Raw genomic sequence first — 25,282 nt, forward strand, 5'->3', positions numbered from 1 at the left:
TCAGGGAGTTTTTCCTCACCGTCACCTCTGGCTCGCTCATTAGGGATAAATTTAAATTAAAATAGTAATTTTAATAAAGCTGTTATTTAAGTGTTATATAACTGTTTATCTGATTTTCTGTGTGAACATGAAGTGTATTATTTAGACTGAGCTATAAATCTGATTATTAATGACACAAATCAGACCAACATCAAACGTTTTTGTCCCAAACCTTTATTGCAGCACTCAAACAGAAAACTGACACTTTCATACAGAATTGTGACCCAAAAGTCTCTAAAACTGCAATAAGTTAAAGTGTGTTAGACCCATACAGCAGGATATCATGTAAACCTAATCAAAAATAAAATCCTGTTTCAACAAGAACTGCAATTAAACCACCTGCAGAAAGATTTATTGCTGCTTTGTGTTTCTTTCTCCTACAAGTCCACGTCCCACTTATGGCTTAGAAACATTTCTGACTAAAAACACCTCCACAGAAATACTTCAAAATCTTAAAAAAAAAAAAAAAAAAAACACTATTTGTAAATTACCCAAAATTAATACCACTTTAAAAATTCACATTGACTCCATAAGTGTTGTGAAACAAACAGCCTCAAGTGTTCTAGGAAAAAAAAAAAGTTTAAAAGCTAAATTGCAATCATTTAGTGTGTTGTGTGTTTAGTGTTTTTGTGAAATCAGTATCACATCAGCAGAAGCGTAACGAGTGAAATGTTGATCAGAATAAAAGAGTTATAAATAAAACACCGCTGTGAGAGACAGTGATGTGATTAATGAGGAGTGTTCTGTCTCTGTACAGCTGCAGCACTGAAATTAATCACGTGCTGAACAATTAGTGTGAACGCTTTAAATAATCACCATCACACCGATGTTTTATTCCGGAGAAACAACGTCACAATTATCATGATAAAAAAAAATTGATAAAAACTTGGGTGCTTATGGTGATGTGAACTATTTACTTTCAGGCAAAATGCAAAATTATGATAACCATAAAGACAAAAAGAGGTACGAGATGTGACGTCAGACGTGTCGGCTGTAACTGTATCTGTCACACAAAGCTCATGAATTACTTAAAACTCCTGAAAACCCAAAAAGCCCCCTGTGTAAAATTAGTGATAACTGAAAAATGAGCTTACAATTAAAATGAATTGTCACAAAGAGATTCATCACTCTGTAATAAACACGGCTCAAAGGACACACGTGCGCGCGCACACACACACACACACACACACACACACACACACACAGCATTAGAAAACTTGCCTTGTTCTGTAATGCTGAACTGAAGTGAGTTGTGAAAGCCATTTATAAACGTCAGTGCAGCTTTGCGTCATACCTTCACATTAACACCACGGTGTGTGTGTGTGTTTATATCCACACAGGGACACACCATGATGAGCACACATGCGTGCGCTCTCTCACTCACACACACACACACACACACACACACACACACACACACACACGTGTAGATCTCACACTCACAAAGCAGCTTCAATACACAGGAAGTCATTTGATTCTCAACAAACTCAACAAACGGCATTTTCACGTCTAAGAGAAACAAACGGAAAAGCTCAGAGTGGGAATGGCAGAGCTGATGTTTGGGAGGAACAGGAAGAGGAATAACGAAAAAAAAAAAAAATCCAACTCAAACATGTACAATAGAAAACCAGGTGTGTTTTATCATTCAAACATCTGAGCATCTAATAAAATAAAATAAAAAGCCTAAAGGATTTGATCAGGATGCTGGTGTTGTTCTCTGTTTATCCACTGCAGCTGCTCAGTCGTAGTGGGATGATCCTCTCTCCGTCGCCGCACAGGGTGCCAAAACTTACGTCTCTGCAACACAACGCGCAATAAGCAAAACATTTCTGACAGCCGACACAAAACCCACCTTTAAAGCTCTGTGAGGTAACAGCAGGAGCAGTCTGGAAACAAACACACACACACACACGCACACTTGCTATCACACACACATGCTTACTCACTCACTCTCTCTCTCACACACACACACACACACACACACACGCTCGTTTACTCACTCACTCTCTCACACACACACACACACACTCGCTTACTCACTCGATCACTCACACACACGCACGCACACACACACGCTCGCTTACTCACTCACTCTCACACACACACACACTCGCTTACACACTCGATCACTCACACACATTCACACACTCGCTCGCTCACTCACACACTCTCTCACTCACACTTGCTCACTCGCTCACACATGCTCGCTCACACACCCTTGCGCTCACACACTCGCTCAGTGTTGTAATGTAAAACACATCTGAGTTTTATTCTGAGTTGAGGATAAATAAATGTTTCATGGGGATTCTGTAATAAAGTCCTGACTATAAGCACATGAGCGTTCAGAAAGAGTTAAAGATGGAACTTTACCCATCGGCTCGTCCTCGTTCTGTTCTTCTACATCCTCTGTTCAAACGTTACAGAGAGAAACACGTTAGTAACGACACAGAGACGAAAATAAAATACCAATTTCTAATCTCTCGCTCATCAATTCTCTTCCTTATCGAGCAGCTAAATCTGTAGAAAGGGAAAATTACAGGAATAAACAGAAAAAGACGGAAATAAATGGAAAAAACTTCAGCACTTGAATTATCGTTGATGTTTTAGTCAGATTCAGTTATAAGCTTTGTATTTGTATAAAGGTCCATTAGAGAAACACAAATTAAAATACAGCAGTGTGATATATTGACCAACCTGCATCATCATCTGGCTGTTCTTCTTCAGTTTCCTCCTCTGAAATATTATTAAAAAAAAAAAAAAAATGTTAGACACACTCAGGGCTCTAATTCTAAAATCAGAATTAATTTAAACACATTCATATTTCTGCTAAGAAAAGATTAAAGATTAAAATCTAAAAACATTTCATTACTAAATGAACTCACCTGTTTCTTCTGTTTCTGTGTCTTGTGAATCTTCTGCTAAAAACACATTTACAGTCAATAATAATAATAATAATAATAACAATAATAAAAATAAACTTTATTTTACATAGCGCCTTATAATAATAATGCAGAAGTGATTTAAGCCATTTATAAATGTGTCTAGCAGAATTTAAGAGCACTTCATCTGTATACGGTAAATACAGTAACTACACAATGTGTTGCATAAGTATTCACCCCCTCAACCTTTCCACTGAAATGCACTTAACTGGGATTTTATATCATAAATCTACACAAAACATCCCATAATACTGAGGTGGGAGGAAAAACAATATAGTTGGCAAAAATATTTACAAATAACACTCAATTATAAACTTATATAAATAAGTTTTCACCCCCATCACTGTGAAACCCCTAAATTAAGGCCACTCGATGTGTAGAGTGGAGACGATCTGTGTGTAATTACAGTGTCACGTGATCTCAATATAAATTCACCTGTTCCTGGGAGAACCCAGCGTTAGTAGAGAACACACCTAAACAAACAGCATCATAAAAAAACAGGGAGCGTTCAAAACAAGTTCGGGACAAAGTTCTGGAGAAGTATCAGTCAGGGTTTGGTTATAAAAAAAAAAAGTCCCAAACTTTGAACATCCCACAGAGCAACATTAAATGTGTTATCAAAAAAATGTATTTACATACATCAGGGTTTCTGTTAGCTGGTAAATACCGTATTTGACCAGTAAAAACTGAAAACAACCCCTCTGAACCCCTTCGGGATGGACTTGACCCAAGCTGAAAAGGTTCTGAGATGAGGTTCTGGTAGACTTTAGTCCCAGGCTGTCATCTTGAACAAGGGGCGGGGCTTATCTGATTGACATGCTTTCAAAATGCAGGTCTGTGCTCAAGTATCTGACTCTAGTGTGTGATAAAACTAGTGCGGTATTTAATATTAGGGATAAATTTAAAATTTTTAAATTTATATCCGGAATTTATATATGCTACACAAATAAATTAAAATAAAACTGGATTGAACTGAAGTGCAGTTTAAGGGGAGGGATGCATCAGGACAGATATCGGTATCGTCTATCGGTACGATGCCACGCTCATTAATTCGTAAAAAAACGTCTGATACGAGGTGCCACTACGTGACGTAATCCTAGTGTACACTGCCGTGCTGATGAACAGACGAGATGAACTGACAGCGAACTGGACGTATTTCAGGATCGATGATCAAAAAGTGAAGCAAACTGTGAGAATATCAGGAGGAGGAACGACAGCTTCTTCCTGCAGGACAAGTAGCCTGATAAACCTCTTAATGTAGTTTAAACAGTGTGAATTCTTACCCTGCTCTTCTTCTGCAACCTCGGGCTCTTCTGTTAAGGCCTCCTCCATCACCTCCTCTGCCGGAGCTGCCTCTTCGTCAGGAGCTGCCTCTTCTGCAGCCTCTTCAAAAGGGGCAGGTTCTTCTACTGTTTCTTCAACAGGTGCTTCTTCCTCCACTCCTTCAACTGGAACTGCCTCTTCAGGAGCTGCCTCTTCTACAGCAACTTCAACAGGGGCAGATTCTTCTACTGTTTCTTCAACTGCTGCTGCTTCTTCCGTTACTTCCTCAACTGCAGGTGCAATGTCCTTAAGGACTTCTACAGCAGCTGCTTCTTCAAAAACAACTACTTCTTCAACAGGAATGGTTTCCTCAACTACTTCTTCAACTGATGCTCCCTCTTCTGTCTCCTCAACAGAAAGTAACTCATCTGTAGCCTCTCCAATAGGGGCAGCTTCTTCAACTACCTCCCCATCAAGAGCTGCTTCTTCCATAGCAACTGCCTCAGCAGGGGCAGGTTCCTCAACTTGCTCTTCAACAGCTTCCTCAGCTGGCTCTTCAACAGCTTCCTCAGCTAGCTCTTCAACAGCTTCCTCCACTTGGGTAGGTTCCTCAACTGGCTCTTCAACAGCTTCTTCAGCTGGCTCTTCAACTGCTTCCTCAAATGGCTCTTCAACAGCTTCCTCCACTTGGGCAGGTTCCTCAACTGGCTCTTTAATGGCCTCTTCAACAAGCACAGCTTCTTCTACTGCCTCCTCTTCCACTGACACTTCATCTGCTATTTCTGGCTCGTCCTCCACCACTTCAGGCTCTTCTTCAGGAACCTCTTCTTGTTCTTCCATCAGTGGTTTTACTTCCTCCTCCTCCACGGCCTCAGGTTCCTCTTCCGCGGCCACAGGCTCCTCCTCCACGGCCTCAGGCTCCTCCTCCACAGCCACAGGCTCCTCCTCCACTGCCTCAGGCTCCTCCTCCACGGCCTCAGGCTCCTCCTCCACGGCCTCAGGCTCCTCCTCCACGGCCTCGGGCTCCTCCTCCACTGCCTCGGGCTCCTCCTCCACGGCCTCGGGCTCCTCCTCCACGGCCTCGGGCTCTGAGGAATGCATTTTAATTTTCTTAATGTTGTGTTTATTGCTTTACTTAAATGATTATTCTATTATACAAGATATTTCTATCATCTGCACCAGCTGTATCAAGTCCAGAACCTTTGACTTTTGTTCCACATTTCAAATGGCTGAAAACCTGCATCGATATGATGCCATGGATTTTGGGAAGGATCTTAAAGGAAATTTAAAAGGATGGCCACATGAATAGTGCAATACTGAAGTATTCTAAAGCTAATGTTTAGATGTAGAGTATATACACTCACAAGCCACATTATAAAATCATGCAGCTACAGGTCAAGCGTTTCAGTTCATGTTCACATCAAACATCAGAATGAAGAAAAATGTGATTTCAGTGACTTTATCCGCAGCACGGTTGCTGGTACCAGATGAGCTGGAGAGTATTTCAGCATTTTCACACACAACAGACTCTACAGTTTACACAGAATGGTGCGAAAAACAAAAAACATCCAGTAAGCAGCAAAAAAAAAAAATGTACTCATATTCATACAGTCTGTTTGATCTGAAGCCTAATCTGTACATAAATTCACATTTTTATTAGAATTTTACATTTCTAATATACACATCATACCGCTTGTTAAATATCTCAAGATCAGCTTAACATCTTTTATTCATACCTGGAGGAAGTTGAGCTGTTTCTTCAACTTTAGCAGCGTGGATCTGTTCCTCTACGACAGGCTCTGGGGCTGAAGAACAGACGTAAAGTTGCTGGATTTGCAGAAATATGAGCAGCTACAATTTCATCATTATCACTGGTCAAAATAATTTATACAGGGTGTCCCAAAAGTCTACATACATAGGGGAAATCAACACTTTTTAGTAAAATCTCTTCCAAAACCTTTCATACTTGGTATATATATATAATATATATATATATATATTTTTTTTTTCAGATAGCCTGTTCTTTAACAAAATAAGAAGGTATTGAAATCATTCTCATGGCTGGATCGGGAATCTGTCACAAGGTTGCGATGGAGTATAAAAGGAAACGTGGCGAGCACATCACACACACCACACTGCTGCCAAACTTACTAACAAATTCAGAAAGACTGGAAGTGTCGCGCAAAAGTGACGTCCACGAAGATCCTCTGACGAAGACACAACCGACGTGGTTCTGGGAAACACAGTCCCCTGGGTATGGAGACTTTTGGGACACGCTGTAGTTTAATTCTCAGAACAGCTTATATATTTTAACAGACTAGTTGTTTTCAATTCTATTTCAACATAAAGCATTTGCTAATTAGCTGCTTCAGTAATGACAGGATGAAGGATAAGTGTTGGGACAGTAAAGAACAGAAATGTGGAGTGCATCGATATTCCACTGCTACACATTCCTAATACTGATGATAAAGCAAACTCGCAGTTTGACACTGACAGACATTAGCTCAGAGAGTTAAACATGACGGATGAGAGACTTTGTTTCTTCAGCTGGTTTACAGAACTGTGATGTGTAAAGTGTGTGGTTATAGCAGTTTATAAACGCGGTGTGTGTTTGAAACATGATAAAACTAGTCATTTCCAAACCAGTGTGTTTATCAGGGGAAATGAACCAGCAGTGCAGGTGGATATAAAATATGGCTCTCAAAAATAGGGGGTTAATAATCCACTTTTCTCCAGAGAAGGTTTTATTCTGCTCGGTTACTGGAGCACGAAGGTCAGCGCCAGTGAAGCAACGTGCAGCAGAAAGACGAGCTACGTTTGGGCCCCTGGCATAAAGGCTGTTAAAATGAGGTAAATATGTAAGAAAATGAATGGCTATAATAATGGTTTCTACTGAAGAAGAGCAGCAATAAGAATTTATCATCAAAGTTTATTCCTAAAAAAACAAGATGATGATTAATTTATTCCTAAAATGTTTCCTTCAGTTTTCATCACAAGAATGATCACAAATCTCATTCAACTCAACTGTATGTGTTTTAATTAATAATGAACTATTTCACTATTTGTTCCTCGTGTGTGATTTACCTTCAGCAGGAGCGGACGGTCCAGAGGCCGTAACGTCAGGCTTCTCCTTCAGTCCTGAGGGTTTCACATTTGGATGTACACACATGAGGCATGACGTCTTATAAAAAAAACACGTCTCTCAAATGTAGTGCAAAAGAGATTAAATAAATGTTCAAATAAATGATGTCTCATATAACCGTAATTATCAAACGGTCCCTCAGGTACTCAACTGAATTTTTTTTTAAAGACATGGACTGATGTTTGGCTTACTTTTGTTCCACACGTTTTTATTCATGAACACATGAAAGGAAATCAGAGAAATGACAGATCAGACAGGTATTTTAAGAAACAATAACAATAAGTTCGGTATCACTGTGCCTTCGTTTCTTCATCAGCATTTAAAGGCTCATTCTGAACCCGTCTCTTTACTAACTCAAAGTGATAAATCCAAGTGCTGCTTCAAGTGTTTTATTCATTTCAGTAAAATCAGACATGGAGCCAGTGTGCACACTATAATTCACAAAAAAAAAACTTTTTTTTTAAAAAAACAAAAAAACAACTACCTTCTAAAATGCAGCAGGAGTAAAGTGATCACAACTCGTTCTGTTTCAAAACTGTAGAGCAGCTGAACCATGTCTCTGAATAAAATATCTAAAGTTAAACGTGATGGATATGTTCACTGTTTAAGTCTTATTTAGTGTAAAATTGTTGTTACTCTGTGGATCATTAAGAGTATTTTTTTTATTTAATATGTAAAACTGTTCTTCCGCACTATAAACCTGTTCACACAGGACGACTGAAAGATCCATAACTGGGCCAAAACCCTCACAACGCATCTGTTCTTTACGTTCATGACGTCTTACTGCTTCTTTTTGGGCTTTTTAGCTTCTTTTCCATCTTTCTCAGGTTTTCTATCCACGACATCAGCAGCTTTATCAAGAGTTTTCTTCTCTTTCTCTGGCTTTTCCTTCTTTTCCTCTTCTTCTTGTGTTTTTACCTTCTTTGCCTTTCTCTCTCTCTCCTCTTTCTCTCTCCTGATCCTCTCCATGGCCTTTTCCACATCCTCCCTCTCTATCCTTTCTCCTTCCTCTCGGAGTCGAGCCTCAGCTCTCTCCCAGGCTTTAAGCTCAGATTCCTCTCGGATCCGCTCCAGGACCTTCTCCTCCTCCTCCTTGGCCAGGATGCTCCTCACCTCCGCCAGTGCCATCTTGGCGATCTTTCTGGCTTCCACTCTCTCATGAATGATGGTGAGCTGCTCTTTAAGAGCTTCTCTCAGTTTCAGACCAGCGTCTTTGGCGTGAGATTTTTCTACAGAGTGAGAGTTTTACTGATGATGTAATCATTACAGCCGAGTGTTTAAACGCCACACAGCAGGCTGTTCGTGCAGAGTTTAGTCAAATTAAAGATGCAAAACCATCACAGCTCTGAACAATGTCATGTCTGGATCACTGCATAGTTATTTACTTTTAATAATTAATTATTTTTACATTTACTCATCTAGTCATTCCCCCCGAGTAGCTGAGTTACATCACCGCTACAGGCTGCGATGGCGAAGGCTAACAACACGACGAGACGCTAACGGTCCTGGTCTGTACACATCAACATCACAGACACTGTGATTGGTTTTTCTTCCTCTGATTGACAGGCAATAGAGGGAAGATGTCTCTCTCTCTCTCTCTCTCTCACACACACACACACACACACACACACACACACACACACACACACACACACACACCAGCAGGATGGCAACTCACAAAACCTTAAACAGCCAAACAACTCGAGTAATTTTTTACACTTTTACCAAGAATTAATTAAAACAATGAGAAATGAAGCACATTGTATATCTGATGGTTAGAATCCACCTAACTCCTCAAACCAGCACACGTTAAAGCAGATTCTCAAACTCTCACATTCTCACAGATCTGTTAAGTAGCATCCAAACGCAAAATCTCCAAATCTCCATGCAACTTGCAAAACAAAAACGCCCAATTTCACACCAAACGCTGGTTTTAATTAAAATACCTCTTTTCTTGGACAAATCTCCTGGTTTCTCCTCTGGTACATGAGGACAAAAAACAAAACACACACACACACACACACACACACTGTAAATAATCTTCTCAGTAAACACACTTACTGAACAAACAGCCACTCAAAGCACACTATAAAGCTCCCAGCACGTCTCTTGTTTATAATAAGGACATACAACAGACGTCGTCTTCATTTTAAATGAAATCACACGCGTTGCTCTCAGAGATGAAAATCCCATTCAGTCTGAAGAACACTGCTGACATCCTGAGATCTTAGTCCAGGAAAATACAGAGTCAGTTATTTTTATGATGGTATTTTTAATATAATTTGTATTTTACAGATGAAATCTTTGTAACCCGTAACATTGATGTGAAAGTTCAATATCACCACACGCCTGCTCTGTAGAACTCGGAGAAAGTGTGTGTGAAAACGAATGCATTCAGGATTAAAGAATATGTCTATTATTATTATTATTATTATTATTATTATTATTATTTATTAACAGCTTGGCTCCTTACACACAGCACAGAGCTGAAACAGTAAACACTCGAGTGCGTTAGTGCAACTGTGCTCAGTTTAATGTTAAGGTTAAATTGCATGTCTGTTTTCCTTTAAACAAACTATAGGATCTAATTTTTACAGAAATCTCCGCTTCAGGAATATAAACTGATGCTGCAAACTAAATATTATAAAATACATTCAACAGCAGGCCTGTCACATTATTACAGCATTATTATTATTATTATTAATTTTTACATTTTTATTACAGAAAACAGTTATGAAGTGATTACTTATGTTAAATAAAACATTTCATTTGTTAACTCGCTAACCTCTGCTGTTGATATGACGCTTTACCTTCAGCTGACATGTCAGAATTCTGAAGAGTTTATTACCACACAGGACTGTTAATGTTTTAAACATCAGCACTGCTCAGAAGGTTTCTGAGGTAGACAGCGTTTCTGAGCGCTGCTGGTCGTTTCTGTCTCAATCAGACGTCTCCTGCAGACTCAGCTCTGAATTTAAACACGGCGCTGTTCGTGTCCTTTACAGCCCGAATGTGACGCTGCTGAGGTTTCATTAAAACACTGTCTAAGAGGTTAAGCCACTGTGGTGACGCAAACAATTAAAGTAGGCCAAATATTACACCGAGTTTGTTTTTTTGTGGTTGAATTCAACAGGTCATGAGGACATCTGTCTCTTTTCGTTCCTTTATCTACTTTTAACACTCATTAAATTCCAGTAATGCAAGATTGAGGTCTCTAAAGCAGCAATAATGTGTTAATAACATTCACATTTCTGATATAAAACAGTAGATCTGAGTAAAGCAGGAAGTCTCAGAGAGATTAACAACACATCTCAGAGAGAAAGTTAATTAGAGTCCAGTTAATTTTCTTCACTACAGAGTTAATAAACACACTGCAGGCTGAAAGTCACCTGAAAACACGATTATTGCTCTGAAGCTCGTTAGTGATAAAGTGATTAAATGATCCACAAGAACACAGGAATCGTATTAAATGTGTTAAATAGTAAAGCCTGAATACGTCAGTCGTGTGTTTGGGTTTAAAGTCAGTTACAGAAGCACAGTGAGGCGCAGACACACTGCAGAAGAGGAAACGTGTAAAAAGACGCGTGTGCTGATAGTCTGTACGTTCAACGTGCATATCCTCAATACTCTTGCATTCCCCCTCAGTAGGGCACCTAGATAGGGAACACTTTAAGCAGAGTGTGTGTGTGTGTGTGTGTGTGTGTGTGAGCGCGCGCACGTGCGCAGGAGGTCGGCTGTTTCCTAAAGCACCTTATAGACCAAAAGTGGACATAAGATTACATTTCTCCTAGTTCTTCTTCTAGTTTAGTTCAGGAACATTAGTGTATCTGCTTTAGCGTTAATCAGCTCCTCACTACTGCGTATAATAGTTTGTGTTTTAGCTGAGGAACGAGGCATGGTGAGTAAATGAAGCTGAATGAGTTACTGCTGAGAATGTGATAAATACAGAGCGATAATATTGTAAACTGGGATAATAGATTCAGCGGTTACGGTAATATATAACTATTATATCAGCACAGGCCTCGTTTGCAGATAAAAGCGATGTTTTACATCATCATTAAATAGTTTTTACAAAAGTACAGCCATGTTTTATACACTGAATATTTACAGCTGAAAAATGTCTCAAGAATTTTTCAAGTCCTTTGAAGTGACTGTTGGAAATAAACAAAAAAATTCCTTCCTTATGAGAGAAGGTCCGAGTCTGAGAATAAAATCTCCTCCAATAAAATGTGTGTGTGGTGAAAAATCAAAATTACTGGTTCTGAAGTCCTAAAATGACGCACGTCTTTTGACCCTGAACCCCTTCAGTCTGAGACGTGCCAGAAACGTCGTCTGTCGCAGCTTCAGATTCATCGTCCTCAACCGTTTCAAACGGACTCATAACGTCATAGAGGAACGTGAAGAAGCCTTGAAACCAATCAGAACCTTCTTCAGCTAAAATATCGAGCACTTCCTCGAGGGACTCAGAGCTTTCCGTACCGCCGTCTCGAGTCAGTCCTATGCAAACGTGGAACAGGGAGGAGAGAGAAGAGAGAGAGAGAGAGAGAGAGAGAGAGCAAGAGAGAAGGGAGAGAGAAGAACAGCAGAGGGAAAGAGAAACAGGAAACATGCCGGTGGAGCAGGAAAATGGAAAAACAGAGGGAGTGGAAGTTAAAGGTGAGGTTTAGTAGGAAACTACAGCTCAAGGAAATAAAAAGTCATAAGGCAAAGTTAAAGTGTGAGAAGCAAAGCAAGAGGCCATGCAGAGACGCTACAGCTGCGCACTAAACCCCGCGGTAGTGTACACGACTAAAGCCTGGTTTATACTTCTGCAAGAGCGTATCTGCAAACATGCACTCTCAGACACGTGTGTGCTTCAGGGCACACAGCCGTCTGTCTGCATATTCACGTGAACACGAGGGGAACAATGAAAACACTACAGCATGGGCAGAACGTAGTTTTGAAAAGTGTGGAGGAAAGAGAAATAAACGTTGCGTGATCGGTTATAAACCAAGCCAAGAGTTTCTGAAAAGTTTTCCCTCGTCTGCATTCAGTGGTTCATTTACTGAAGAACTTTAACTGAACTAGTGTTTAAATCCACAATTTTATCAATCACTGAATGACGACACTTTAGATTTTATTATTACTGAGCTGCTGTGGTTTACGTCACCTGCACTGTGTGTTTATTGGGAGTGTGTTAGAAGAAAGTAAAGTGTGTGATCCTGCAGGATTAAACTGGACATTATAATGAACTACAGCTGTTATAAAGCTTATTCTTATCTGCATGCTCGTACTGTTCATGTTTTATCATAAGCCTAGTTCACACTGCACCAACAGACGCCGACCATCACCAACTTTTAGAACATTCACTGGATTTAGAATGTTGGGAAACAACCGTCGTTCACGCTGCCCCAACAGACTGGTTTTAAAATGGATGATCCTTTTACCACAATTAACATTTTGCTATTACTTGTGTCTTTACGTGTTGTTCTTCGCCTGAAAAGATGAAGAGTGAAAGGAAAGAAGTTGTGGGTGAAGCCTTGGTTTTTGTGACGCGAGAAACATTTACATTTACATTGACGGCGTTTGGCAGACGCTCTTATCCAGAGCAACTTACAAAAGTGCTTTGAAGTCTATCAATAAATACATTCTGATATTAGCTCACTAGGTCAAAAACTAGGAATACCATCAGTCCAGAAACTCTGCTGGGGAGGTAATGTATTAACAAGTGCTCAGACAATACAATTTTTTTTTAAAGTGCTAATTTAGACAGGCACTTAAATTGCAGACAGAGGATGTGCGGAGCTTTCGATATATTGCTCGGTTTGCCCCAAGCAGTTTCAGCCACTACTTCAGATGGTGACATCAATCATTCAGAGGCAAACTGCAAATGTTAGAGATGCCATTTCACCCGGTGAACGTCTGATCGTGACACTTCGCTTCTTGGCAATAGATGGTAATCTGTTTCATCTTTAAAATCCCAAACAAGACAATTTAGGCGGAAATGTTAATATTGCAATTTCTAAAAGCTATGTCTTTGTATTGTTTGGTGTTCACAGAGGAATCTTTTCATACCCTGCACTACTTGTTTCCAATTGGATGCTCAACTTTACCTGAGGTTATTCCTGAAACAGGTAGAGCCGTCCACCAGGTTCTCTGAGAAAGTCATCTTACGGTAGGCGACGTGGTAAGCTAAGACCATTATTAGGTCATACGTTATGAACAAGATTTTTATGCAAATGTAAGTGATAAACAATTTTTTTTTGCAGTTTTGCTTCTTACTTCTTACTTGCAATCTTGCTTCTTGAAACAGAATACGGAAAATGGCATGTGGCTAGCGGATGATCCCGAATAAAACACACAGGCTTTTGTTTCTATGGAGTTTTCGGGGACGCTTGCCTCATCGTCATGGCAACGGGTTGCGCCCAGGTCAGGTTACGTCAGAGTTCGTTGGAAAATCCTACCACACTGCTCAGACATTCCACCACCTGACAAACGCATGACTGAGCATGTTCACTCGGTGAAAAACGCTGACAGGTTAACAAACTGATCTGACAAAACCCGACAAACGTGTCTGCTGGCGCTGGGCGACGTCCGTCAGTGCAGCGGGAACCAGACTGTAGAGAAGATGCTTTACTACAGACACCAACCGCGTGAATAAGTTAGAACTGAAGCGAGATTTTTTCTTATCAGATTCTGTCATGAGTTATGTAGTACAAGTTTTTTTTTTAAGAACTACACTTAAAAAAGGTGCTGCCACTCTCTGTAGGCCGTCTCTGTGCATGCCACGATTACCCATAATCCCCCTCACCTCAAACACACAAACACAGTATAGTGCAGAAGTATAAAGCAGCCCTGAGCAATACTGCGGCTAAACTTACTTCTGATAAATAAATCATCCACATTTACACGGTGGTAAACTTCTGATTTAACACACATTATGCAAAACAACTACACACACACACACACACACACACACACACACACACACACACTTTCATGCACATGCAGTTTGTATTTGCGGTGGAACAAAAATGAACCAAAATCAGCCATGCGAAAAAACCAAAATGTGATAAATATTCTGTGTTAAATACTGTTATATACTTTGTGTTAAATTCTGCGATAAATGTGAATAAGTTTGTGCACCCACCCAGCAGGACCTTAGCGTCTTCCACATCGAAGTCTCCATCACCATCAGCATCGTAGGACGCCAGTTTACCTGGTGAGATCATTTACATTTACTTCAGTGATTTTATTCAAAATAAGACTGAAATAAATGAAGCTGAATTATTTTACGCTTATGTGATTTCACTAGTTTACTTACAGTTTTATTTTATAATGTTTAGACATTTTGATGATTCACCCTCATTGTTCACTTTATTACTCTACTAGTCTCTACTAGTTCATGCTTCTGTTACTTCTGATCACATTTTTCCTGCATTCTGATGCTTGATATGAAGGTTAACTGAAGCTCTTGACCTGTTTCTGCATGATTTTATGCAAATGCGCTGCTGCCACAGGATGCATGAATGTCCAGGTGCACACATGTTCCTAATAAAGTGGCCGGTGAGTCTTATGATTTTTATATTCTATTATTTCTATGTTGTTAATGAGAGCTTGTGCTCAGCTTCGCTGTGTGATGAAGGATGAGACATTTCATGTATTTTTATTGAATTTAAAATCATACCTTGTAAAATCTCTGAAATATTATACCGCAAATCCTTTGCCTTGGCTGCATGTAAAATTAAAACCAGAATATATACGTATATATACATACACTAATTAAAATATATTATAGTTCAGATAAATAAGGACAAGCAGAAATTTACACACGCTGATAATCAGTTAAAAGCTGGATGTTTAAAAAATCCCTCAGACTTTAGACCACTGAAGGGAACACACGTGACGCGTCTCTGAGAAAGACACGTACTGTACGTTTTAATGCAAGTTTAATGTACAATATTAGGTTTAATAATGACATGTCCTATAAGATACACATGCACACCGGGAAAGATGATGCAGATGAAGACAGACTCACCAATCACTCCCTGATAATCCACCAGATCAAAATAAACGACAGCGACGGAGGTCCAGACACCCAGAAGAGCCAAAACCATGAACCAGGTGAAGAACGATGTCCCACCTGCAGCTCCGCCCTTTTTCCCATTTTTATTCACCTGCGGTTTGGCGTCTAAACAACAGGACACAAACGAGCACAAACACCAGTGTACAGGATTATAACAGAAAGGCACACGTGCGTGTGTAAGTCACCAGTTACAGCCTTTAAACAGTAAACAATTATATATCAGTACACATTCAGTGTGCAGCAGCTCAGACCTGCACACACACACACACACACACACACACACACAATTTATTTATATCCACTCAGAAAGTAGTAATACAGGACATACATAATAGAGATGCAGAACACAGAAAAATACATCGTTCTACAGTTAAAACATGGTATTTATATCAAGGATATAAATAGCAGCTCCTTCTCCATATATGACGGCTGCCAATGATAGCAGACACTGAACAGTATTCTGCTAGCTGTTTAGCTCTCCTTTTAGGCAGCGCTACCAGCTGTAAGCCCAAAAGTTTACACTTGTAGCCAAGCTCTGAGATGTTATTCAGGACAAACACACACACACACACACACACACACACAGCAGTGATCAGGAGTTACTGCACTCTATACTATAACTAAAGCAGCCTATGGTGATTATGATAAATATGATGATGTTGATGGCGATCATGTTGAATGTGGTGGTGATGATGATGATGATGATAATGGTGATGAGGAGGATGGTGATGATGATGATGGTGATGATGTTGATGGTGCTCCTGTTGAATGTGGTGGTGATGATGGTGATGAGGACGTCGGTGATGGTGATCCTGTTGAACGTGATGATGGTGAGGACAGAGATAGTGATGGTTTATGCTGCAGCTCCAGCAGGATTTTAAATTACTCCAACTGCAAAACTGCAAATCTGGATGACTCGCATTGTTACTTGTTAATTTAGTTACAAAATTTAGTTTCTGTTCCTCAGCGTGAACGGAAATAAAGAAACAGAACAGCAGAAATAAAGTCTCAGGCTGAACATGTGGTGAGTTAAAGCTGAAGATCTGAAGCTGAAAAGGTTAGTGTTATAAATACACACACACACAGCAGAGAGAGAATGAACAGGTGCTGAGTCTCCTGTTCTTCTAGGTCACACACACTTATTATAGAGAGTGTGTGTGTGTGTGTGTGTGTGTGAGAAATTCACTGAACACCTTGGATAGCCTTAGGACTGCAATTGCTAAGAACAGTTTGCACTCCAGCCTCTATCACTGAACAGCTGATAACTTCAACACAAAAGACTTCAAGTTAAAACTATAATGAATTCAGAAATAACTCTGATGCTTATATTCATAACTTACTCATAAGTTACACAACTGCACTATTTGTCCATGTAGTACACAGTTATAGAAGGGAATGATTTATAATCGCACTATCCGGTGTCACCCAGATGAGGATGGTTCCCTTTGAGTCTGGTTCCTCTCAAAATATAATTGAACAATTAAAGTTGTTTAAAAAAAAATCAGCCAAGTGTAGCAGTGTTTAACTGTAGGAACTATTAAACCTAGTGTTATATCTGATATCTGTCACCCCCCCCCACACCCACACACACACACACACACCCACACACACACTATTATATATAAAGTATAGTCATAGGTACTCGAGTAGATCTGAATCACAGCTCTGGAAATAAAGATAACTCCATCCTGTAACTGATCGGAACTGAACAGCTGAACATCTCAGTTTCTCTGGAAACATCTCAAACTTTTTCCAAACACTCGGTTTTTCCTTTACCTCCTTCTTCGTTCAGCATCGTCACCTCAGCCTTCGGCTCCCCCATTGCTCCACACACGAGCGAGAGCGTCTCTCAGCTCAGACAAGTCTCAAACCAAAGACCCTCAGAAGCTGCACAGCCTTTTGTTCCAAAACAATTCATCATGGAACCCGGACAACCCTCCGGTTATTTTTAGACCAGCAGTGAACCAGTGACTCTCTCTCTCTCTCTCTCTCTCTCTCTCTCTCTCCCTCTGTCTGTGTGTGTGTGAGAATGTGCATGTGTTTGTGTGTGTCATGAGTGTGTGTTTCTGTTTCTTGTTACTGCACTCATTCAATCATAGCTCACCACACTGCTGGCAGCCAATCAGAACACCCCATACTGCTCTCAGGTAATTTAGATAAATTTAGAAAAAGTTCTAGCACAGCAGTTAGGCTCACACTTGCATAGGAATAACATTCAAAAAACCTATCAGTCAGGATTTAGGCCTCATCATAGCACAGAGACAGCGCTGGTTAAAGTGGTAAATGACCTACTACTGGCCTCTGATCAGGGTTGTGTCTCCTTGCTGGTGCTGCTTGACCTTAGTGCAGCTTTTGATACCATTGATCATGCTATTCTCCTCGATAGACTGGAAAATGTAGTAGGCATTAAGGGAACGGCCCTTTCCTGGCTCAGGTCTTATTTGACTGATCGTTATAAGATTGTAGATGTAAATGGTGACTTCTCTTCTCATACTAAGGTAAAGTTTGGTGTCCTGCAAGGCTCTGTTTTAGGCCCACTGCTCTTTTCTCTATATATGCTACCTCTGGGTAAAGTTATCCGTAAGCATGGTATTAGCTTCCACTGTTACGCTGATGACTCTCAGTCGTATGTTTCAGCAAAGCCAGATGACAGACACCAGCTTAATAAAGTTGAGGAATGTGTAAAAGACATTAGAAACTGGATGCTTATTAACTTTCTTTTACTTAATTCTGACAAGACAGAAGTACTTGTACTAGGACCACATGCAGCTAGAAGTAAGCTTTCTGATTACATAATAACTCTGGATGACCTTTCGGTTTCATCATGTGCAGCAGTAAAAGACCTCAGTGTGGTTTTTGACTCCAGACTCTCATTTGAAGCTCATGGAGATAATATCACTAGGATCGCTTTCTTTCATATCAGAAATATTGCTAAAATGAGAAATACAATCTCATTACATGATGCAGGAAAACTGGTTCATGCTGTGCATGTTACTTCTAGGTTGGACTATGTACATATTGTATGGATGTTTGTTTCTTTGTTGTGTTGTTGATAGGGGAGAATATACAAGTAAGAATTTCATTGCATACTGTACACTATTATAATGGCTTACTGTCTGGATGTTCCAGTAGGAGCATAAACAAGCTCCAGTTAGTCCAGAATGCAGCTGCAAGAGTCCTTACTAGAACCAGAAAATTGATCATATCAGCCCTATCTTATCCACACTGCATTGGCTCAGAAAATAATGACCTGTAAAGCACTGAATGGTCTCTCACTACAGCACCTGAGTGACCTTTTGGTCCATTTTGAAACTCCATGCCGTGCTTGATCAAAAGGCTCTTTATTAGTACCTAGAATAATGAAGACTACAGCAGGTAGTAGTCTACTACTGAGCTGTTTCCTACAAAGCAGCAAAGCAGACAAAAAGTCCTTCATGGCTTTTTTGATCACACAGACTGGAACATGTTCAAGGAAGCTGCTACCTATGACTTGGTCACAGATTTGGAGGAATACACAGCATTAATGACTGTTCACATTAGCAAATGCATAAATAATGTGATTGCTTTCAAGGCCATCATCAGTGTGTCCTACTAAAAACCTGAGACACTGCCTTCAGGTCAAACAACCAAACAACAAGGCAGCCCTCCCCACCGCAATAACCAACCTGTGTCAGGTTATCAGAGAGGTTAAAGAGAACTATATACAAAGCATCCATGGACACACCGAATGGAGACACAGAATACGTGGCCATATATGGCAGGCTATTACTGACAACAAAGCTACACCACATGTCTGTGATGGTGATACCTTCCTCCCAAATGCACTTAATGTTGTCTGTGCATGGCTTGAGGCACAGAACAAGAATCTGGCAAAAAAAACTACCCCAACATCCTCTGACCAAGAAGTCTGTTGGTATGCAGGAGACATCAGAAAAACTGCCCAGAGTTAACTCAAGGAAAGCTACTGATCCTGACAACATAACTGGCTGGGTACTGCCGGTTAATACTGCTTACTCACGACTGTAATGCAAAGTACACCTCGAATCAAGTCTGCTGATAATTATACAGTAGGAGGTCTCATCAACAACAGTGACGAGTCAGCATACAGGGGGCAGGTGGTACAGGTTGCAGTATGGTGCAGAGACAATCATCTATCTTTAAATATCAACATAGCAACTGTGGAAAGCCCAGCAGCGTCTTCACCTGGAGAGCGCAAGTCTCGCCCTTCCCATCCTCACCACTTTCTACAGGGGGACAGTAGAGAGCGTCCTGATCAGCTGTCTTATATGGGAATTGCATACCAACTGTCTGATATGGAAACTGCACAGTTTCAGACTGCAAGAACCTACAGTGGATTATGAGAACAGCGTTGAAGATTATCTGGGTTTCTCTACTCACTACCGACACCTTTTCCCACAAACTCTGCATCTAACAAGGCCATGACCCCTCTCACCCCTCTTATGGACTCTTCACCCTCCGCCATCTGGCAGAAGAACATCTGTGCCACTACCACCAGATTCTGCAACAGCTTCTTCCCTGAGGGAATCAGAACATACTGCTGCCTGCCAACACTCACCAGCGTGTGGCCATCACTGCACACCTAGCCTTTATAATGCTTCTGTGGGACACATTTTACTGCTGATCTTCCTGCTACACTTTTCTCTATCTTTTATTCATACCCGACTGCATGACAGGGTAGAACCTACCGTTGCCAGATAACTCTGTTCTGTTTTTCTGTCCTGTTAGTGCACTCTGTCCTGAGTATTGATTGTTCGGTGTGTTTGTGATACAGTTTTGCACTCATCTCACATGCTCATGTCTGCGTTACCTTCTAGCTCTCCCTTTTAGTTCTGCTGTTATAGTTAATCAGCATAACTACCAATCTAACACCCCCCACCCCCCCAGCTGGACGAGCACTAAACTGAGCTAACACTAAACAGTAGAGTTAGCACAGATTAGTGCTCGTCCAGCTGTGGGGGTGGGGAGGTGTTAGATTCTGTCTCCTTTTACTACTGCACACACTAGGAGTTTTCACTCAGGAGTTTTAGAAACATGAACAGAACCATCTCTCTGGGTGAGGAACAGAGTGAAGAGTCAGGAGCTACAATCGGCTGTTTAGTACACACGTTCACACCAACACACATGCAGACCGACATGCACAACATGCACACGTCCGCACGCTGACATACACACACACATGCACACCAACACTTGCACGCTGACACACGCACATACACATGCACACCAACATGCGTGCACACTAACACACACACACACCAACAGGCATGCACACTGACACACACACACCAACAGGCATGCACACTGACACACACCAGCACATGCACACTGGCACACACCAGCACATGCACACTGGCACACGCACACACTAATACAGAGTGAAGCGTCACAAGCCACAATCAGGTGTTTAGTACACACATTGACACCGACATGCACACACAGATACGCTTGCATGCTGACACACACACTCCAACACACGTGTACACACAATACATGTGCACACTCCCAGCATCCACACCCAGTCATTCAACGCGCATGTGCACAACAACGAGTGACGTGTGTACAACACCACCAACACGCGTACACACCCAGTTATTCAACCGCCATGTGCTCATACATAGTCATTCCACACACAGGCGCAGATCAACATGCATGCACATCCAAACATTCAATGCAGACACTCACACAAACATGTGTACAGTCAGCATCACACAGTCAATCGACACACAAGCGCGCAGCGGCACACGTACACACCGGTGTGAGTATACACCTGCACTCGGTGAATATACACTAGGACACAACGAAACACACTTACACATCTGATCTGAATCACCGCTCATGCGGGGTGTTTAGTGGCAGCAGGTTTTATGTTATGAAGAAAAATGGGTCATGACAGATTTCACGCTTTACCACATGTTCAGCCCCTGGAGAGTCAATCACAGGCTGAAAGAAGGTGCAGGAACATAACATTACTCATACAACAAAATAAATTTAATAAAGTAACAGCTTTTACACAGTACACACACGCGCGCACACACACACACGCGCGCACACACACGCCAATGAGGCCAATAGCTCCGGTGTCTTTAAATCTAAACATATCTACTGACTGTAGAGTATAAACACTGTTCATTAAGACACTAGTCACTAAATACCTCCTGAATCAGCAGTCTTACAGAATACACTGATGTACAACTACAGGAGAGTTTATTACATACATATTACAAAATAAACTCTGTATATATTTATTATTTAATGAAGACTATTACTGAAATACAGATAAAAACACACAGAATGTACTACATGCTACTAGACTTTCTGCAGAACACTCCACTACAGACAGAAGTGCTTCAGGCTTATTATGGGATGTGAGAGAATTTACTCAGATATAAAACAGTATAATATATTACGAACTCACTCAGGTACAGTATAATGTTACCCGGATTTAAAATGCATGACATTACTAAAAGCTAAAATTTACTGTACATTATAATACATAACACAGTGGAAGTGATTATGAGGGCAGAGGTGGCTCTCGATGGTTACGGATTCTGGGTTTATTGATCAGAAGGTCAGGGGTTCAAGCCCCAGCGCTGTTGGGCCCCTGAGCGAGGCCCTTAACGCGCTCTGCTCCAGGGGGCGCTGTATCACCGCCGACCCTGACCTCTGACCCCAACTTCCTCACGCAATATGCACAGTAAGAATTTCACTGTGCCGTAATGTGTATGTGACAAACTCAGGCTTTATTATCCGACACTGGAGAACATCAGCAACATTTAAGCCCTTTACAGCACGACTGTTATTCCTGTGTATTAAACTGCACACGTATAATTTAATTAAATTATTACTACACTATGTGAGATAAAATAACTAATGTAAAATAACTAATGTAAAATAACTAACGTAGTACACAACACTGCAATATAAAGATTGTACAGTCCAAAACCTGACCCTAATCCTAACGGTTACAGAAACTACAAAATTATAATCATCAGAAAATAGAAATAAAACCTGCTCACTTAAAGACTGTGCAGAGCTGAAACCAGATAAAATAGTAAAAGTGTATAAAATATAAGTTTATAAAAGAGGAGGAGGGTCTGAGAGCTAAAGGCCACGTGTAACTTCTTCAGACCCTGAAAACTGCACACACACACACACACACTCACTCACACACACACACACACACACACACTCACTCACACACACTCTCACAGACCTGCTGTATAAATATGTAATAAATATGTTATAACTCCAGCACACACCTGAAGGCCAAACACAGGAAATATTACACAAAATTACAGACTGTTACAGTCTACCATAAAGCAGCAATAGACTGTAATGCTGGTGATAATACAATTAGATTATTTTATATAAATATAGTTGTGATAAAAGTAGTTACTGAATGTGATTTGCATTCATGCTGCATGAAGATGAGCTGATTTTCATTTCTGTTCCTCGTTCAGCTGTGTTTGTTTTTATCATTTCTGCAGTAATAAACACATTAATCTTACTGCAGGATTAATCTGAAGCTCTTTTCTGTAGAAATTAATCTGAAGCTCTTTTCTGTAGAAATTAATCTGAAGCTCTTTTCTGCAGAAATTAATCTGAAGCTCTTTTCTGCAGGATTAATCTGAACTCAAACTTGGGGAATTAGCATACACACCTTTCTTGCTTTGTCCTCGGGGGTTTTTCTTGGCGGCCATTTTCTCTTGTCGGTTCTTCGCTTTTGTCTCTTTTCGCTGTGTTTAATCTGAAATTCACTCCGAGTTTAATGTCACAGAGTTTTGTAGAGATCTAATTAATGAAACTCGGTAAAAATCAGAATCAACCCTCCTCCTGCACAAACTGAAGCCTCATAGCAACCCGACCAGCACGTTTGAGTGACTCAGCATTTGGCCAGTGATAAGCGCGGAATGCAGCTGTAGGCGGGGCGATGAAAAAAATCCAGCCAATCCCCATGCAGAAGCGTCTGCCTTGATTCAATCGTGTGGATAGCCGCAGGTTAAACCCCGCCCACTACATGCTCTGGAACGTGGCAAGATGGAAGATTCCACTTATCGCGATATTACAACTAGTGTGTGTTTTTTTTTATTTATCGCGAGAATTCACCTCGTGTTTACTCCGTAAAAGATTAAAATAGAGAAGGCGTTATATAATGTTATATAACTTTATTGTAAGATTGTGTAGTGAGCTCTGCAGTTTTCTGAGTGGGTTTACATTAAAATGAAAATTCGAAATGTGCAACAAATCAGCAAAATAAAAACGCATGTTATTATATTTATATTATATTGTGTGTGTTTTCACCAACATGTGTGTAATTCACACCCTTAAAAGAACATACAACATAAAAATGGTTAAATGAGCACATGTACTGCTGCAATACTTATGTATGTGTGTGTGTGTGAGTGAATGTGTGTGTGTGTGTGAGTGAGTGTGTGTGAGTGTGTGTGAGTGAGTGTGTAAGTGTGTGTGTAAGAGTGTGTGTGTGTGTGTGTGTGTGAGTGTGAGTGAGTGAGTGTGTGTGTGAGTGAGTGTGTGTGAGTGTGAGTGTGTGTGAGTGTGAGTGTGTAAGAGTGTGAAAGTGTGTGTGAGTGAGTGTGTAAGAGTGTGTAAGTGTGTGAGTGTGCGTGTGTGAGTGTGTGTGTGTGTGTAAGTGTGTAAGAGTGTAAGTGTGTGTGAGTGAGTGTGTAAGTGTGTGTGTGTGTGTGAGTGAGTGTGAGTGTGAGTGTGTGTGTGTGTGTGTGTGTGTACAATGGAGCGTGTGCATTCTGCTGTATGTTCTATACGGTGAGCTGTGGTTCCTGAACATTTTGTTCTCAGTACAGAATGTTTCAGAGGCTGGAGTCCCTCCCTCTTTCACTCCCGGTGTCCTCCATCCTGAAGACTGGAGACGAGACGGAGCTGAAACCCCTTTCACTTGTCTCACTTTTGTCACTTTTCTCACTTTCTCACTTCCACACTTTCACACTTGTACAGAATATTTGCTCCTACTGATATTCAGTATTGGGATGTTAAGTGTCTTTCTTCTGTTCTTCTGCGAGTTCGCTGCAGGACATAAACCACAAATGGGCTTCAAATGGGATCATATTTACTTTAACATTTCATCTAGAGTGAATATTTGATGTCTTTCTAGCTATAAAAGAAAATTTTATAGTGTTGCGCAGATGTGAATGGGCTGAAACTGTGTTTAGTGACTTTAATCCATTACAGAACTAAAGGAAACTGATTGGATTAAATCACCAGCTGATTTCCTCTTAAATTATACTTCCTGAAGCACTCACTAACACCTAAACACACACCAGTGTGAGTTCAGTGTGTGTGTTCATTTAGTGTGTTTCATCAGCAAAACCATCAACACCGTCATAAACTGAAATACAAGTCATGTAATCTTTATTTTACTTCAAAATCAGTCAGTAAAACTGGTGCAATTTTCTGATGTTTTAATCATCCGTTACTTTTGATTTAAGATTTACGATGATAAAAATGATGATCAGCTGAATCAGTCAAAAAATGTCTCCAGTGAACAAAACTAATAAATATGTTGAGTGTTCAGCTGATGAAGCGCTCATATAAAACCTCTAAATATATTCCTCCACATTTCACTTTATATTTTAGAAAATATGTATTTTTAATGTAAAAAAAAATTGCTGCTTCAGTATATTTCAATATCTATAGTAATACCACTACATAATAATAATAATAATAATAATAATACGTGAACATTTTGTGCTGTGACGTCATAAATGTGTAATATAAACACAGCACACACACACTTCAGAATGGTTCTGAATAACTTCCGGTTATAACGAAAACTGT

At 40.4% G+C, this 25,282-nt stretch overlaps 1 protein-coding gene across 5 annotated transcripts; it reads right to left on the reverse strand.

The window, feature by feature from the left end:
• Positions 1-193: 193 nt before the first annotated feature.
• asph (aspartate beta-hydroxylase) lies at positions 194-23,362 on the reverse strand. Of its 5 annotated transcripts, XM_053239713.1 has the most exons (12): positions 23,130-23,362; positions 21,282-21,409; positions 15,401-15,553; positions 15,050-15,094; positions 14,513-14,581; positions 7,326-7,379; positions 5,978-6,046; positions 4,262-5,329; positions 2,922-2,957; positions 2,734-2,772; positions 2,410-2,445; positions 194-1,836 (listed from the first exon to the last, which is right to left on the reverse strand). In XM_053239713.1, exons 2-12 carry the CDS (start codon positions 21,304-21,306, stop codon positions 1,829-1,831), a joined length of 1,602 nt encoding a protein of 533 aa, XP_053095688.1. In that variant the 5' UTR covers positions 21,307-21,409; positions 23,130-23,362; the 3' UTR covers positions 194-1,828. The 5 variants fall into 5 exon arrangements, with proteins under 5 accessions (XP_053095688.1, XP_053095687.1, XP_053095685.1 ...); XM_053239712.1 differs by lacking the exon at positions 21,282-21,409 and having other exon boundaries at positions 23,130-23,360; XM_053239710.1 differs by lacking the exons at positions 21,282-21,409; positions 23,130-23,362 and adding an exon at positions 17,225-20,363.
• Between the last annotated feature and the right edge of the window lie 1,920 nt (positions 23,363-25,282).

This window comes from Pangasianodon hypophthalmus, chromosome 14 (genome assembly GCF_027358585.1).
Source record: "Pangasianodon hypophthalmus isolate fPanHyp1 chromosome 14, fPanHyp1.pri, whole genome shotgun sequence".
Lineage (NCBI taxonomy): Eukaryota > Metazoa > Chordata > Actinopteri > Siluriformes > Pangasiidae > Pangasianodon > Pangasianodon hypophthalmus.

Coding starts and splice junctions, on each gene's coding strand:
- asph (XM_053239710.1), bottom strand. CDS start 17,270: ATGGGGGAGCCGAAGGCTGAGGTGACGATGCTGAACGAAGAAGGAG. Junction 15,095..15,400: donor GGATTATCAGGGAGTGATTG/GTGAGTCTGTCT, acceptor TTTTACATGCAG/CCAAGGCAAAGGATTTGCGG. Junction 2,446..2,733: donor ACAGCCAGATGATGATGCAG/GTTGGTCAATAT, acceptor ACGTTTGAACAG/AGGATGTAGAAGAACAGAAC.